This window comes from Haliaeetus albicilla, chromosome Z (genome assembly GCF_947461875.1).
Source record: "Haliaeetus albicilla chromosome Z, bHalAlb1.1, whole genome shotgun sequence".
Lineage (NCBI taxonomy): Eukaryota > Metazoa > Chordata > Aves > Accipitriformes > Accipitridae > Haliaeetus > Haliaeetus albicilla.
Window position 1 is genome coordinate 71,199,558 of NC_091516.1, and position 18,155 is coordinate 71,217,712.

The 18,155-nt window shown below is 39.7% G+C and overlaps 1 protein-coding gene across 6 annotated transcripts in view; it reads left to right on the plus strand.

Moving 5' to 3' along the window:
- Positions 1–15,186, plus strand: part of CAST (calpastatin) — a 65,380-nt gene extending 50,194 nt beyond the window's left edge. For 4 of the 6 annotated variants that reach the window (XM_069776677.1, XM_069776675.1, XM_069776679.1 and 1 more), the window contains exons 17-30: positions 101–205; positions 503–604; positions 1,295–1,396; positions 2,454–2,537; positions 3,272–3,319; positions 3,489–3,584; positions 4,154–4,252; positions 5,454–5,555; positions 7,283–7,375; positions 8,232–8,285; positions 8,714–8,803; positions 11,538–11,617; positions 12,758–12,824; positions 13,925–15,186. In XM_069776677.1, the coding sequence (XP_069632778.1) occupies positions 101–205; positions 503–604; positions 1,295–1,396; positions 2,454–2,537; positions 3,272–3,319; positions 3,489–3,584; positions 4,154–4,252; positions 5,454–5,555; positions 7,283–7,375; positions 8,232–8,285; positions 8,714–8,803; positions 11,538–11,617; positions 12,758–12,815 (1,113 nt within the window). In that variant the 3' untranslated portion in view covers positions 12,816–12,824; positions 13,925–15,186. The remainder of the gene's footprint in view (positions 1–100; positions 206–502; positions 605–1,294; positions 1,397–2,453; positions 2,538–3,271; positions 3,320–3,488; positions 3,585–4,153; positions 4,253–5,453; positions 5,556–7,282; positions 7,376–8,231; positions 8,286–8,713; positions 8,804–11,537; positions 11,618–12,757; positions 12,825–13,924) is intronic. The other 2 variants (XM_069776676.1, XM_069776678.1) reach the window with 2 other exon arrangements.
- The last annotated feature ends 2,969 nt before the right edge of the window (positions 15,187–18,155 follow it).

The following is an 18,155-nucleotide window of genomic DNA, read 5'->3' on the forward strand; positions in this document are numbered from 1 at the left end:
AGAAGTTTTCCTGCTTTCTGAGTAGTTGAAATATAATTCTTGAAAAAATAAATTAAAAACAGGCAGTGAGTCACCTGTACCACTTATGTCTTTTTTGCAGCCTTTGAGTGAATCAGATCTTGTTGATGAATTTTCAAAGGACTTTGCCTGCCCTGCACAGCCTGCAGTCCAATCCAAACCATCAAAGCCCAGCAGCACATCCAAAGTATGTCTTTCTACTTCACTGAAGATGCTAACACCTGATAGTTTTGCTAAGACTGGATAATGCTACTATTCTTTCAAGAAAAATATTTCCTTCTGTTTCTGTTCCCCCCCCAGCCCCATTGTCTTCAGTGGAACATGCAGTATTAGCACTTAGTCTTTAATTGAGGGGCTTCTACCTTTAAATTTAGACTTTTCTGTCTTGTTTTGTACTGTATTTAAAAAAAAAAAGCTACTTAACAGGTATGTTTTGGGTTTCTCAGTGTATTCAATAAAATGCAGTAAAATTTTTCTGTTTCAGAAGCCTTCAGATCCTGTGTCTGCAAAAACTACTAAGGATGAAGTAGTCCCTCGTGCCACAGCTTGCACTGTGCAGTCTTCAGCTCCATCAGCTGTGTCTTCAGTGAGTAGTGTTAGCTGGAGCTAAAGGAAAACTCAGTGCTTCGTTTATGCAATGGTATAGCACATTTTCAAGATGCTTATTTTAGTATTGCATATTCTTCCTCCATAGAGGTAAGCCACAAAGGCTGAGTGCTTTCCAAAAAAATCAGGTCAAGCACAAAGTGAACAAGGAAGGTCAGTGACCTTCTTAATAGAGGAAGTCAAACTAACAGTTCTTGTGGTCTACTCTAGCTTTTAATGCTCTAAAAGGGATGCTGTTTGTGAACATAAGAGATGCTTCAGGAAAAGACAAATTCTACCAGAAAATCATAATTGTTGTACTGAATGTTTTGGAAGATTGCATTAATGGCTGACATTCTTGCATGTCTTCTCAGAATATATATGCTTCTATTAAAAAACTAAAACAAACAAACAACCCCCCTGTGGAACATTTTAGCTGTGAGTAAATTGTTAGAAAGGAGAAGCCTGTTTACAGAGCAACCTCTGTCAAAGTTTCCTTATGCTTTGAACTCAGCAGATCCCAAGTATGTGAAGACAATTAGGGAGAGAAGCATTACAGTTTTTTAGTTTACTTCTCAATTTTTACCTTAAGTAATGTGTGGGTGGCGGTGGTAATACATGAACAGGTTTCTTCAGCTGCAGCTGAACTCCAAACTAAGAATCGTTTTTTATTATATTGATACCCTTACAGGTTGGTCACGTGGCAGATGAAGCCCTGGAAGCCTTGTCCAGTAGCCTAGGAAAGAGGGAGCCTGATCCAGTTGAAAAGAAACCTGCTGTGGACAAAGTTAAGGTAGAGAAACAATCAGACCTCCAAAAATAGACTGTTAATGTAATTATCTTCAGCATTACTGTATTTCCTCAGGCTAGAAACAATCTAGAGATAATATTTTCACTTTTTTTAAAAAACAAAATTTCCTTGTGAAACCAGTTGTGTTCTGCTTAGGAAGTACTAGTAGGATTTTAACACAGTGAGTACCTTTTCTTAATAATTTTGCCTATTAACAGTACAGTAGTTCTCTCAGCTTCTGAAAACTGCATTTGTATAGTGTTTTACTGCTGAACCAAAGCAGAATTAACATGCACGTTAGAGGTAGCATACTGTATGGTCTTTTTTCAAAAGGAACCAAATTTATGATGAGTTGTTTAAATTAGGAATAATTCATAAAACTTTGGGTTTTGTCACTGATGCTGTTATTTTAACAGAGAGCCTCATAAGTAAGTCACTGAAATGTGTATATTCTGTCTAAGGGAATGCTGTTCATAGTCACAGTCTGAATGCCCCCATTTGCCACCCCAAACCATGGGCCAGATGATATTGACTAGAGCCAAAAATAGAAAGGACAGTTCTTCTGCTGGGCTGGAGCTCTATCAAACAAAAGTTCCCACAATTAGCTTTACTACCTTTTCTTAGTTGTCATCTTCCAACATAACTTGATGGGGGCTAGTCCTTTTTGAAGTTGGCTACTGATTTCTCTGTTCAGCCTTCCTTTGCATGCAGCCCAGATAGCTGTTGAGTGGATTTCACAAAAAATCAAGAATTAAGGCTCAGAGGTATAATGCTATTTTGTTATTGGTCCATGCTTGTCTATTTACTAAACTCTGTTGATCTTCGTTGAAATAGATGGAGCTACTTCTGACATACACAGGAAGAAACAGGCAGAGAAATGAAGGCTTTTTCAAGAGAAAAGGCTTTCTTTTAATTTTCATTAGATTTTCATCTGGTAGTTGGATTGAATTAGACTAATTGGAATCAGTAAACTGAAGACTTTGAAAGCTTGCTCATATGCATTTCTGTTGGGATGTAGTAATTTGTTTTTCTTAATACTACTTTTATTTTGCCTTCATAGGAGAAAGCCAAACAGGAACAACACAAAAAACTGGGTGAAGATGAAGAAACAATTCCTCCAGAGTACAGATTAACAGAAGCAAAAGTAATTTATTTAATGTCTTGTCTTAGTGTTACTTTCCTTTCATTCTTCAGAATATGTGGATGAAACTGAAACTCCATTTAATTTTGAAATGTTGATGTTTAGTTCAGCCATTTTTAGAGTATATAAAAATTGCAGTTTATAGTTCCTGAATATCTGACATCTAGCATTAGATGCCTACATAGGCACAGAAGTGGTTTAGATGTAAGTACCTACACATGAATAATTTTGGCTGAGATCAGTGCACTGGAGTCTTTTTAGCTTTTTGTATTTTAGAACTTAATAAATTGTGATTGGTCAAAGCTGTTAAAAAACCAATGCTTCAAGGTGGTATCACCACACGACTCATTTGACATAAATGAGTTGCTTAGGTATGGCCAAGACTTGCACAACACCTGCCACAGCTGCCATTGTGAAAAGATACGGCCTTTGTGGACTCCGCATCCAGGAGTACTGTTACCAGTCTGGAAGTTGGGATTTTATTTATTGATTGTGCTATTTCCGTGGAAATTGAAACATGAAGTAGGGAAGCTCAGAATCCCACACACTGAACCACTTTTCAGCACTCAGATGTTCTTAAGTTACAGGACCTGGATTTTTTTAAAGGAACCCAGAGTAACAGCAGTAGATGCTAGAGATTATTAGATCCGTTGTTTAGTGAACGCTCTCAGAGTACTTGTATTGCATGGTCATTTAAGGACTGCTTAGTTTAATATAAGGGGATTTTTGTTTTGTAGGATAAAGATGGGAAACCACTCTTACCAAAACCAGAAGAAAAGTTCCAGGTAAAAAAGTTAATATTCAGATAAATATTTCATTCATTAATTACTTACCCAAATGTCAGGAAGGTTTCCCAGTCTTCAGCTGAAAAATGGAGATAGAGTGTGTTACCTGCTCACTTTTTAATAGATGAAAAGGCTTAAAAGCCTCTTCTTTTTTTCTTTTTAATCATAGCCCATGAGTGAAAATGATCTTTTAGAGGGTTTGACAGAAGGATTTTCCTGTTCTCCGTCACCCTCTGCACCATTACCTACACCAACCGTAACAAAGGTGAGTATATGTGATTTCTGAAAATCTGTTTTATTTTCAAATTTTTTAAACAATCTTGATAATTTCTTTCCCTTAAAGTTTATGTAAAATTTCCTAAATAAAATTCAATAACTAAAAATTAAATAAGTATTTAATAAATAAGTAATTCTTGCAAGAAATTAATAGGAGAGCAGGACTTATTTAATAATAAGAAAAAAACTAAGTTAGTTGTCATATCTTTTTACCAGTTGCTTGCATAAGTAATGCTTTGGAGTTGAGAATTTTAGAAGTGTTACTTGGGAATATAGAGGGGCTTGGTGAAATCTTACCTCCTCTGAAGTCACATTAAACCTGCCTCTAACTTAAGCTGTGCCAAGGTTGAGATGGCAGACTGAATGTGAACAAATTGAGATGCGAAACAGTTGCAAAAGCTTCTCAGGGAGGGGTTTCAATCTGAAATAAGTAGAGCTTCTAGGAAAAATAAAGTCCTAGAAATAAACTGTATGGGCATTGCCTTTTTGATGCTTGGAATTTGATGCATATTTTTCTCTTAGTCCTTGTGTTATTAATAATGCTGTGTCTTGTTTCAGAAAACCAAGGAGGGTGAAAAGCCTGCAGATTCCTCAGACGTTATCTCTGCTGCAACAGTTTCTTCAGTGCACTCAGCAGCTCCTCTAGCTTCTACCTCAGTAAGCAACCTCTTCTGTAGATCCTGATCTCAAACTAAGAACTGACTAGTGAGGAGAGAGAGGAGCATGACCCGGCCAGTTTTACTAATATAGTCTGTTGCAAAGTTGAATAATTTATTGCTATCACTGGCTATTGGGGGGAGGAAAATGTTCCCTCTGGGGGTGAAAAAGTGTGAGTTTCTGGACACTTCATGTTCAACTGACTGCAAAGACTGGTGTGCCCATTTTGTCCGAGTTCTGCTCGCTGTCATGTTTCAGCCTGCCTTTGAAACCTCCTCACCTGTGCTTGGAAAAGGAAGTGCCCAGTCCTGTGCTGATTCCTCCAGAGTTACTGAGGACGTCAGACAATGTGTGCATTTCCTTGCTATGGGTTGATGCGGGTAGTTACCTATGTGCAAGTGGTTCCATTTTTAGGCTTGGGCCTTTAGCCGAACCACACCTTTCTTTTCCTGGTTAGGTAATGAGAACATTTAAAATAATAACAGTGTAGTCATTACTGTAGTGGCAAAGTCATCTTTTAAGCCTCTAAGAGGAGGAGTTCGAGGTTAATGGCGGGACAGGCAGCGCCATGACCTCATTTTAATACCAGGAGAACTTCCCTGCTTTGCATTTAGTGGCAATGTTGCTGGCTCAGTCTTTCTCCATTTTGATCTGTGCAGTGGGAGCTCCCTCTAGTGTTGCCAGCCTAATTTGAAAGGGGAATACAAAGCTCCTCCCACCTGGGTTTTAGTTGATTTTAAAAGGGCTTTTTTTTCTAACTCGTGTTTGAATAAAACTGGTGTAAATTAGCAAAAGACCATAAATAATGTGAAGATAAAAATGTTAATAAGTTTTAATTCAGATTGACACTTGCTTAGCAGCTAATCTGCAGTGATAATGATGTTTGCAAAATGAATGGCAATTACAAAAAACAATATTTTCATAGAACTGTGCTCATTAGATCAGTTAGGCTTATGTGTAACAAAAGAAAGCCATTAAAATAAATTCCATAACCCCTTCTTGAAATTATGTTTTCTGGAGGTCTAAATATTCTGTAATTTTTTTCCCCAGCTATTGCACTACATTGTAATTACAAAGGGAGAGCTGATTGTTCATTGTTCACTGAAGTTGACAGTTCATTAGTCAGTACTTATATTAGCTTGCTGAATTAAATTATTTTTACAGCAGATTTGCTTTCATGAATGTGTTTATACTTTGTTAGGGAGGAAAAGAGATGGATGAAGCCTTGGATCTCCTGTCCGATTCCCTGGGAGAGAGGGAACCTGACCCTGATGAAAACAAACCAGTTGTGGATAAAGTAAAGGTAACAAAAGACATTCTGAAACTTATGCAGTCTGGGGGGAAAAAAAAAAACCAAAACCAAACAACAACAACAAAAAAACCCCAAATCTGAGATACTTACCTTACTTCTTAGAGAATTTTTTTTTTTAACGGTATACTGCAATAATTCTATACTTGTAGGAGTATATGACGTGATTTTTTCAGATGTAGGAGGAAGGTTACTAGGAAAAAAACCCATACCCTTGTGTTGTCCTACGTGTAGGCATATCAACCACTCTTCAGTCAGCTGCATTACTGTGTGTTTTGTGACAAATGTTGAATTAGTTAATACACTTTAGCCGCTTGGAGGTAGGTGTTGAAATATTACAGGAAGTTTGCAGTAATTTGATTTCAGTGCTTTTTATTGTCATTATTCTAATTATTTTTCAGATGTCTTCTCTGGCCTCTGTTTCTAATATTAATTTTGTGGCCTTCTTTTTGTCAAACTTTGACTTCTATAACCCCCCCAAATACCAAGTTCATCAACAGATGTGTTAATTTAATCAGTCCCATTTTTTAACTTACTTGTTTCTGCTTGTTTTGTCTTCATTCAGTTTTTCTTCGTATAATTGTAAAAAGACCCTTCTGCTAATAAGAAAATCAGATACATTTCTGCATAATAGTGGTAGTAATAGCAAAATGTAAACTGAAATACTTAAGGTAAAGGACATTACTGGGGATAAAAAACACCATAAGCTGCCAATGAATAAATTTAGGCTGGAATCTAGAAGGAGATTTCTAATCTCAGGCCAGGCTCCATTGTGGAGGTTGTTGGCTGCCTTAGGAACGCGTTTATACAGTCTGGGTAGCGTTGTCCCTTGCCATAGCAAGGGAGCAAACGTTTGAGATGTGAGATCTCAGCAGCTCCTGTGCTTCCGTGGAGCTGTAGGAGCCCAGCTTTCTTCATGTGTTGTTCTTTACAAAGGCATGGAAAATGCTTATATTCAAAAAATGCAAAATAAAAGATAAGATATCCTTAAAATGTCTGTGTTAACAAATACAAAAATATTCTTCAGCGATATCCTTAAGAACCTACTTGTATCTAAACCAGGTGTCTTGTTCGGCATGTTTCTGGTATGTTTGCCAGAAATCAAAGCAGCATAGATTGAAATATAAACATACTGGAAGGAATGCTTCCCTCCTTGATGCAGTTTTCAGGAGCTTGTGGTGCTCTGCCTTCTAGTTGTGTTGGATTTGAAACTGACTCTGGCTCCTAAGTCTGATGGGAAATACAGGCCACTCTTGATCAGTTTGGGTGTGAGGTGGATAAGTGCCCTGGGTTCTGCTAAAGGTTCTCAGATGCAGTCACAGGTGAGACATTGCAGGAACATCAGCTTTGTGTTAAAGCTACAGTGCATGGATGAGATTTGATGCGGAAGTGTGGAATGACTCCTTTTAGTCATATTGTTGAAAAGCAGAATTGAAAGTTGACATAATTATTTTTTTTTAATGTTGGGATGCTGCTGTATATTATATATATACACATTTAACTTATTAAATGTGAACACTTATTGAGAGCTAGTAGTTTAGAACTTTCAGGCATGAAACACACTTCATAATGAAATAAATATATGGGTTTTTTTCTGGTAGTTTTAAAATTTTAAATTCAAAAAAGGCATCTGTCCTAAGTTCAATGAGCACTCTGACGTACTGTTTGCTGATATTTCTAACATCAGTATTAAAAGTTACTAATAAATTAAATGCTTTCAGGAAAAGGCTAAATCTGAACACAGAGACAAACTTGGAGAAAGAGATGATACTATCCCCCCTGACTATCTAAAACTTCTGGAGTCAGGTGAGCAGGTAAGGAAAAGCTTTGTTAGTTTTTATTTGCAACACCAGAAATTTGTGCATATGAGCCAGTCTGTCCTCTTTGGAATTACGAGAAGAACAGGGAAGCTGAATAAGTGAGTAAATCTGTGTACTATATTAATGTGTTTGGGTTAAGCTTTTAAATACCCTATACTTACAGAGTAGCTCTGTATATCCTTGCATGCATTTAATTAAAAAAAACAAAGGAAAAAAATAGTTGTGGTTTGCTTTGGTTTTTTTTTAATTAGGCAATCTGAACAAATAAAAATCACTTTGAACCACCCAGTAGCAATCAATATGCTGGAGATTTAGCAGTATAGATTCTAGTTACACTGGCTCAGTGTTTTAGGTGCTCCAGAAAACCAGGTGAAAAAATGGAGTGTCTCCCTTTAAACGGCTTGGCTCTATAGTCTGCTTTTAAACAGGAGAAGCTTGCAAACTGTGGGTAATAACACTTATTCATTCCAAGTAGTTTCGTTCCAAGTTTGGGGACAAACTGCACATACAGGTATTACCTTGGTGGTATACCTAAAACCCTGTAAAACTGCTATTCACTGGAGCACGTGACTGCTCTGACAGTGATTTGATCTTTTGTGGATCAGGAAGCTGTTTTTACAGTACACTACAAGGATAGAAAGATGATACCGCAGACGTAGTCAAAGTAACAGACCATGAAAACACATCATGATCTGACTTTGACTACATAGCATGAGAAAGAAAGAAATCCGTTCAGAACGGTGCAACTTTATGGGTAATCTGTAAACTCCCAATGTCATACGTAAGTACTTGTATCTTAAAACTAACCTGACCAGTTCAAAATGAGGATGTAATTTTTCTTCTTCCCAAGGGTGAACCAGTAAAGCCAACAGCAAAGGATGATGTGAAACACAAAGAACAAAAGGTAACATTTCTGATACTTTTGTTCTGTGTTTGTTTCATGCTGTGTGCTCTGATCTTTTCTTTGAAGTACTGTCATTGTAGGCTCAAGGTGTGATGCATTGCAAATTCTCCTAAATGTTATTGAATGCAGTAGGTAACAGTAACAGTGTGGACACTGTAAAGTAAAGTAAAACTTTTGTGAAGAGTAAGTCTTCGCAGTAAATACAGGTTTTATGCACAACTACACTATGAACATTAAGGTCCAGCATTCAAAGAAATCGTGTATCTTGGAAACATCAAATAGACATCTCTGTTCTAACATATGTGTAGAGCTCAGGTATGTTTTTTTTTAAGAAGGGGATATTTAAAGCAGACATAAATTCCTGAAACATTAATTTGACTGTGGGATGTATTGCATATTGTGTGACTTCAGAATTAAATTTATTGCAGAAGCCTACAGATGACTCTGCAGCTATTGATGCCCTGTCAGGTGACTTTGATACTTGTACAAAGGCTCCTGCCAAACCACAGCACTCAAAGGTAGGACATTTTCTGCTAATAACTTGCAAAATAAACAGTTTTTCAGTAGTCTGTTGAAGTTCCTCACTTTTCTTTGCAGTAGCTCAGTTTAGGTTTAGAGCTAGCCTCTTTGGAAGATGCTGTCCAGATGCAGTGATTGTCTTATTGCTATAATGGAAATTTGATGCGTCTTGCTGTATACTAAATGTTTGGAAGAAGGAAGGTGTGTGGTATTTAGAGTCTTCTAGAGAGGTAAGACAGGTTTGGAGAAGTAAGTGGAGCAGAGAATTGTGGTAACAGTTTTTGTCCAGATTAGAGAGTCCAAAAATTGTAGAGAAGCAGGGAAATCTTTCTTCAATGATTGCATGCACTACCTAGCAATAGTTGTAGGCTGGAACAGAAAAACAGTTCAAGAAGGTTTTGCAGAGAGAAATGCTAGGAGTAGAAAAAAGTTTTAGCTGTGTTAGGGAAAATAGTAGAGCTGACGAGAAAGGTGAGGAAGGAATGGACTGGTGAGGTCTTGTAGTGAGAAATGGAGCATGCATTTGTCATATAATCATCTTAAACACAGCTGACAGACAGCTGTCAGACTTGACCCAGCAAAGTGCTGCACATGCGAGGCTATATGAAATGAACTAGCAGCAGAAGCTGCATAAATCTGGAGGTCACCAACATGAGGATGGTGTTGGAGAAAGGATGGTTGTGCTGGAAAAGAGTGTGAAGGAGGGGACGAAGGTTTAGTCCACATGTGAGGAGAATGACTGTCAGACGTGTTTTCTGCTTGCTCTTAACTCAGCATTTGTTACCTTGAGTTTGGACAGAGGGAGAGGTCTTGTATGGCTTCGAGACATCCACCATGCCACTACGGTCACCTTACGTGCTTCCTTGGCAGAGGAGCCCAAGGGTGCTCTGGGGCAGCTGGTGGGATATCGGTGTGAAAATCATGGACTCCTTTTGTTTCTACAAGTGCTCAAACTAGCTAAGAACCAGTAACTCCCTCCTGTTAGCCATTCGCTCCCTTACTCTATAGCTTGTGCTAAGCAGAAAGGAGGCTTGCTGTCAAGTAAATTAATGTGCAAGGTCCTGCACCTGAGTCAGGGCAACCCCCTGTATCAATACAGGCTGGGTGACGAAGGGATTGAGAGCAGCCTTGCAGGGAAGGACTTGGGGGTACTGGGGGATGAAAGGTGGGATGTGAGCCGGCAATGTGCGCTTGCAGCCCAGAAAGCCAACCGTATCCTGGTCTGCATCCAAAGCAGCATGGCCAGCAGGTCGAGGGAGGGGATTCTGCCCCTCTGCTCTGCTCTGGTGAGACCCACCTGCAGTTCTGCATCCAGCTCTGGGGTCCTCAGCACAGGAGAGACAGGGACCTGCTGGAGCGGCTCCAGAGGAGGGACACGAAAATGGTCAGAGGGATGGAACAGCTCTCCTGTGGGGAAAGGCTGAGAGAGTTGGAGTTGTTCAGCCTAGAGAGGAGAAGGCTCCACAGAGATCTTACTGCAGCTTTTCAAAGGGGGCCTGTAAGAAAGATGAGGACAAACTTTTTAGCAGGGCCTGTTGTGATAGGACAAGGCGTAATGGTTTTAAACTAAAAGAGGGTAGGTTCAGACTAGATACAAGGAAGAAATTTTTTACAATGAGGGTGATGGAACACTCGAGCAGGTTGCCCGGAGAAGTTGTGGATGCCCCATCCCTGGAAACATTCAAGGTCAGGTTGGATGGGGCTCTGAGCAAACTGGTCCAGTGGAAGGTGTCCCTGCTCATTGCAGGGGAGTTGGACTAGATGACCTTTAAAGGTCCCTCCCAACCCAAACCCTTCTATGATGTGACATGTTCTATCCTATGCCCTGGTCCCTCACTTGCAGGCAGAGGGTATGGTACACACTGTTTTGAATGGTGAGTAGCTTTTGTACTCAGCTGGGTAAAGCAGCTGCAGTTGCCTCTCATCTGCTACTGACTCCTGCCAGCCCGTCCCTGCCTTTTTCCTGCGGTTGTGACCTCCCTGCTTCCTGCAAGGAGAAAGAAAAAACAAAGCTCAAATTTACAAGATCTTTGACAGAACCAATATATTAGCAGTCAAAAATTAAATCCCTTGGACAGACACAGCTGTGGAAGCATACATAACCAGTTCTCCAGTGAAATTCTGCACTAGCTTCCTTAAGCTTATCCTACAAGGCACCCAGTTACCAAGAGCGAATTATAAGTTTGTCCATAGTGAAAACATTGATTATGATCATCTGTGCTTTTATGCTGTGTTTGTTCCTCTCCTGGAGGGCAGAGAAGAAGCAACTTTGAAACTGAAGTTAAAATCAGATGTATTTCCTGGGAGGAAATACCTGTGTTTCCAAATTGCTCTTCTGACCACTGCAGTGCTTCCCCAGGTTCTTCCCTGGACATGAAATCCTCAGGCGGCTTAAGGCAAACTATTGGTGTTTTAAGTGCTGTTTTGTTTGGTTATGAACTTCGGAGCTAAATCTTCTGCTGCTGCGTTACTGCTTTGTAGTAAATCTGCCCATACATACCAGCTTTTTTATCAGTGTATGCTTTCTGGTGCTCTAGTCTCCCCAGTGTTAAACAAGGCTCCAGATTCCAGCATGCTGTGGACTACAGGCAGTAATTACATGCACATATCCTGCATTGAGCTCTCTCCCACCTTAGCAACCACATTTAAATAATGTGTTATGGCAGGTGAAAAAGCAGGAGCCATCAATTCTCTATTCTGTTTGTAACTGTAATTATTTTTTTTTCTTTGGAGTGTAGGACAAAAGTGGAAAGGAAACCATCACCACTAAACCAACCCCAAAGGGTAAAGGAAAACCAAAAGACCCTAAAACGGTAAAAACATACATACTATAATATGGACATTCATAGTTACCACACACTATGAACATGAAAGATGGGCAACTGGATTTTGGATTCATAATACATGAATATTACTTCAGGGAGAGTTTTACATTAATAGATTGAACTTGATCCATTTTTATAAGCATGTACATAGGAGAAAAGCACCTGTCTATTTCAAGGGAAATTTTCAATAAACAGGGGCTAAAATACGTTTCTTTCAGAGAGAGTGTGGTCTTCTACAGGAGGCTCAGTGCATGCTGCACAGCCTTCTCATTCCCATATTTGCTGATCTGAGAGTCACACTTCGCATGCCTATAGCTGACTCGGGATCCCCATCACTTCTGTCTTTTCTTCCAGTTTTAAATAACAGCATTCTAAAAGTGATTAGAGTGTACTCCTTCAACCACACATCCATTTCTCAAGTTATTATCATAATTTATTTTAAAATAATGAATTAAAAGTTACATACATTCATAAATAAGTATGCAGAATGAATCTGGTGGGAAAAAGAAGGCAGCTGTTTCTATATTAAAAAAAAAAAAAAAAAAAAGAAAAGGTTGCTTGGTTCTTGTCATCCAGAAATACAGAGAATGGATTTAGGTGAGGGTGAAACTTTTCCCATCACGTTGTTCTCTCCCAGGATGCATGCAGGTAGATGCCTGAATCAGATGGTAATAACTGCTCTGGAAATTTTATGTTTCACATTTCAAGTGTGAGGGGATTTTTCATTATTACGAAATTGCCACACATGCCTTTTGTCTTACAATTCTTGATGTAAAAGCAGGGGGTGGTCTTTAGCTCCTCTTCAGAAGGACGTATTTTTTTAATGTTCCAAGTTGTGACTGGATCACTAGCATGAGTAAATGGATGTTGAGAAATAGGATGTGAAGAGGTCAGTCACAGCCCTCTTTATCTGAAACAAAGTAAGTGATGGTAGAAACATGAAAATACATATACAAAACAGAAGTTATAAATACTGTTGCTAAACTTTCTGCATTTCAAGTACAGATCCTGTTTATGTCTGAACTGTGATTTCTGATGAGTATGTGTCACTGGGTTTTGGGGTTTTGGGGGGTTTTGGGTTTTTTTCAGATTTTTAGCTTCCTATCTCATGCTTCTCTTGCTTTTTAGGCAAAGGGACAGTCCTCCAGCAGCAAATCTGAGAAGCAGAAAACAAGCTAAACATTAACATTTTGGGGTGAGATTTCTTCCTCTCTCTTCTCTGAACTACCACAAACAACTCATGCTAGTGTTATTAAAGCTAAGTTTTATTGACAGTCTTTCAGCTGAACCAAGACATGGTTAGAGACGCTGTTAGACACAGTGCTTGGAATGACTTTGAAATTTGGTGTTCCTAGGCAGAAGAGGACTTAACTTTTTCTCCACACCCTTTGTCCATACAGTTTGTACAGAATTACTTCATGTAGCTAAATTCCTTTAGGTTTATGTAACGAAGAATTGCAAGGCATGACACACCGCTTCCCTAGTAAGACCTTTTTATGGAGTAATGAAGACCAAGCACATTTCAGCTGGGTGTTTCTATCTTTAGGACAGTGAGTTTATGTCGTTATTTCTGCACCAGGCTAATTTTGGAACAGGGTGCAGAACAGATATACAAAGCCCCACAGCTAAGCTGGCAGGTAGACCAGATATCAGTGTTCCACTCTCGGCTTTCCCGGCACAAACACAGCCTTGTTCTTTGCACATGTTCCGTTGCCACCACGTACTTCTTTGTACTTAGCTCAATCACACCCTTAACGTAAGGGTAAGTAATGGGAGTCTTTCATCATCGTCATTAGCTCATGGAAGTATTTACTTTGATGCTTGACACAAGTGCTTCAGGCTGGAGGGTCTCCTAGGGTCTGGAGGAGATAGGCAAGGGCATGTCCAGCGCTCGGCACCATCCACCCACGTGCGAGCCAGCAGGGTCTGAGTTCTGGCTTTCTGAAGAACCTGCAGAGGAGCCTCTCTCCTCTGGCAGCAGAGGCAGTCCTGGCTTCTCTGAGAGTGTCAGTAATTATATGCAGTGAAATGTCCTGCGAAGATTTGGCAACTGACTTTGAATGGGCAAGAGAAAGATGCATCGTTACTGCCCATCTGCAGTGGACTGCTACCCTAGCTGCAGTATCACTTCCAAATAATACCTGATCTCTTGTGATATTAAGTCTTCCTGGATTTCTTTCTGCCACTAGAGACTTATATTTCCAATAATTCTTCCCAGATTTATTTTGTGGGGGTTTTTTTCCAATTTAAAGAATATAAAGCACTCTAACTTTTTTTTGTTTTTCTTCCCCCCAGGATATTGGTGCATCATGTTAAATCTCTTCTTTCTGTTGGTGGATAAATATTCCTGAAGAACAAAAGCTGGTGCAAAAAGCATGTGGTTATTCTGGGTGGTTTTTGTACAGCGATACTTGCTGGACTTTTTTCATATTTTCTTCTTTCCCAGTAGTAGATTAAGGTGTTGGGTTTTTTTCCCCCCTAGCCATTCATTTTATTATACTCATATACTTCAACTTTTTTGTAATTTCTTCAGTTTTCAGAGGGAAAGAATGCTTTATATTTGCAAGAAATATATTTCATAAATGAATAGCAATGCCAAAAAAATCTGCAAACTTTTGCACATAATCTCCACGTAGTGCCTGTAAATCTCAGAAAAATTTGTATGATGTGCTAGCATTTTTAACATTGCAGTGAATGCATTAAGTATTCTGGAATATAATGAGCTTTAGTTATCCTCAGCCCACCTCAGCCTGGCTGTGCAGTCTTTTCTCAAGCCAGTTCCTGGTAGGAAACCATAAGTAAGCTGTGGGTAGCTAAAGAATGAGAAACTGGGGATTAACCGTTTCATCAAGCGCATCCAGTAATAAGTATTTTGGATGCTGTCTTAACTGTAGTTAAAACAACAAAAACACCAGATAAGGATTTTAGTGGCTTTTTGTTTCTTTCCAATCGTATCTGTACTGTTATCTCGTAATTTCAGGAGTCTCCTGGACTGAACAAATACAAATCCTAGTGTAACAATGATACCGTTACCATCACAGAAGAGGAAATAAAGAAGGTACATGAGCCTTAGCAGAGATCAAAGAGAAGTTCAGGTCAACAGGCGGACTTTTTTTTTATCTTACTTTGCACTGTTTCTAGTCCTTGCTTCTGTTCCTCGCATTCCCTTCTGGAGTGCAGAAATAGGGCAGAAGTTAATGCTGCAAGGAACAACGTCACATTCACCTGCTCTGCAAGAGAACAGGCACGAGTAGGCGCCTCTTGTAAGCCTGCTGCAGACAGGGCTGTCGCGACTGAGGTGCACCAAGTGTTTTCCTCTGTCTTCATAACCTGCAAAGCATCTTTTTGCACATCCTTATACACATACTGCTTCACCTTTAGCTTGCAGAGGAAGGTCATACCAACATTTGTACTGATACCAAAATCAGACTCTAGTATGTAGCGTTGCAGTTGGAGACAGCCCGGAGATTTAAGTTGGGGATATTTAGACTTTTGACTGTACTTCACAGTCTGTACAGAGAACCTGTGTCACACTAATAAAAGTTTTTAAGAATGCATTACGGTGTTTGTAACTTTTCATTTATTACTGCTGTTATTTGAATAGCTATTGTAAGACAAAAGAAATCCTAGAAATAATTAAAAAATCCCAAACATTGGGATATTGAAACAATACAATGCATTTAAAAAAAACCTGCAAAATACTTGTCAGTGGTGCTTCACGAAGGCCCTCACAATCTGATCAAGATCCAGCTACAGGTTTTTCCCCTTTCCTTTGGTTTTCAAAGCTGTGTCACAGTTAACTAGGACCAAATTTAACTTGTGGGCTCCCATTGCGTAGGGAAGCAGCTAAAAGATTAAGACCTAAGTACAAGAGACAAAGTGATTATTTTGCTGAAAAATTCCAATTAGAGTATTTGTTGAAATGTACAATATACAAGTGGTTAACAGTCATTCTCAGGCGACAGAAGAAACACTATGTTTTAATGAAGCATGTGAACCCTGCCCAGCATCCCTGTGTCCTGAGTGAGTGGTTTGGACCCCTTAAAGAATCACCATCAAAGGTATTGGCAAAAGTGATTTAATAGGAATTTACAAAAGTGTGACTTCACAAATTTCGATGGCAAGGTTCACTCTATTACTTAATACATGGATGAAGCATACAAAGAAAAATCAAGTTGGAATCAAAACGAGAATGATTTATACAGAGACCAAAGATGCAAAAGGGTAAGGGAGAAACATGCAAAGGAAAATATTAGAATCTATTTTTCATGATTTGCGCGGAGGTCTGAGGGGCAAAAAGGTAAGGGAGACCCTCCTGTTGAGTCATGAGGTTCAGGGAAGACCCTTGATTTCTAAACGCCTGATGGAGCTTAGGGGCAGCTGGATCCACTCCTAGTCCCAGACCTGGGTAACGGTTTGTATCTAAAGGGATTATGTGTGTAGCAGCAGTCTGAGGTTCATTCACATTTTGTGGTGAATTACAAAATTTAGCAGAATTTGGTGATTTTAACATTTACAGAGTGATTCAATAGAATTTACTGCAATCACAACAGTGACAGTTACAGATTCAAAAGGGCAGTATTTATACTATACTTGCTGTCGGATACCTGGGTCAAGTCACACACGCACACACACCAAGATACATAAACAGAGGTATACCTGTTAAAAATTCCCCTGGAGTTCAGTGAAATATTCATGCGAAATGTCTCGGCATTTTTCTCAACGGGCAAAGGGTTGAGGCTTGAGGAGCAGAGGGCATCAGCCCAGTTCCTGTTGTCGGCTCTCACTGACGGTCCTCTGATTTTTGCCAGCTGGAGAGTTTGTGAGCTCTGAGAGGCATCGGCCGCAGAAGGAGCGGCTGGTCGCAACCCGCTGCAGCCCAGGAGAGCTCCGAGGGCCTCACTTGGTACCACTGTTTATAGGATTGGGAGATGATCGGCTTTAGTTGGCAGCAAATTACTGGAATTCCAGAAACACTGGCACTGTTTAACTCGAGCTATGATCCAGACAAAAGGGATGTTCCAAGGCTGGCAGGGGATGACTGCTCCCACTCTCATTCTCCACGTCTGCCAGGCAAAAGGAATTCTTGGTGCGGCCAGTGCCGCTCCGTGCCTTAGCCATGCAAGAGTTCCTGGCACGGTCAAGGGCCACTTAACCACCCAACTCGTTACACAAAGGCCAAGGCCTAACGGGAGTTCTTGAGGCTGTGGAGCAGCCCAGGAGGTGGAGGGAAAGGCACCTCCATAGCCTGTACCTGTTCAGATTCTCTCTGGACTGTGCAGGCAAGCAGTTCAGTCTTGCGTGCTTCTGGTTTTGCAAGCGCGCTTCTGTCACAGCGCACAGAAGTCCCACATGTTTATTGTGTGTCTGCTCATACAGCTCGATCGCTGAAATTTATTGTGCTGAGATAAATGACATATCAACATACCTGTTTCTGATGCTCCCTTTGTTCCATAGAGATGGCTGCAAGGCATCAGGATACACACTGGCTAATTGATGCTTCCTCAATTAAAAAAAAAAAAAGAAAAAAAAAAAAAGGTGGGTGGGGTGGGAAGTGGAGCCAGAAGGGGACTGTGGTATACTAGGAATTCTACTAAATTTTCTCCAAAGTTGAGAAACTACTTAAGATTAAACAGTTAATGCAGAAAAGAGCAATGCAAATTACTGCTCACAACAGCAAAAGAAATGAATGTACAAAATGACACAAATGAAGTACTTTATCTAGAATCACGTAGAAAGATTTTTTTGTTAAATTGCCTTTTCAGCTCCGAAAACATTTTAAAGCAAGCAACAGTCAACAACACCTGAAATCTCAGAAAATGCTGTGCACAACCTACTCAGAATTCCTCTTTCCCTTAAGGAGTTAAGAGGTAGAAGGTGCCTTGTACATAAAAGGATATGGCGAGCAAAAGGAAAAGGTATTTTCTGCAACACTGTGACAGAGATTTTTGCCCTCAGTAGCAGAACTCGACAGCCTTTCTGAACTCTGATGAAGCAGGTTTCAACTTCTTGGGCAGGTGTAATTTCTAGTTACAAGAAGAGCAAGCAAGGCACAGTCAAAAGCTTACGAGTAGTTCCAAGATTATGCATTTTTCCCCAAGTCTTTGTTAAAGTTTCTGGCCGCTTCAGCATATTGGTGAGGAAACTGAGACAGGTCAGAACTGCAGAGGAAATAAATGCCGTGGAATCATGTCAAGGGCATGGTTCTAAAAGCAAAGAAATCAAGTGTATTCAAGCACATGTGGTCATTAAAAAAAACCAAAACGACTAGTTTTGTACAGAAATAAAAGGTTTTTGCAAGCAAACAGAAGGCCATTCACCACTGCCTTTTAAAAAAAAAATACCCTCCACCAAAAAAAACCTCCCACCTTCAAGATTTCAACTTAGCTTTCATAAGTAACTGTCCCTTTGAAGCACATGATACTAATAATTTCTCTCCTTAGAGCAATTAGCTTACAATTCTTATCATTACCCTACAGGTAAGATACAAAGACCATTATGAATGACTGTCTGTCCTTTTAAATGT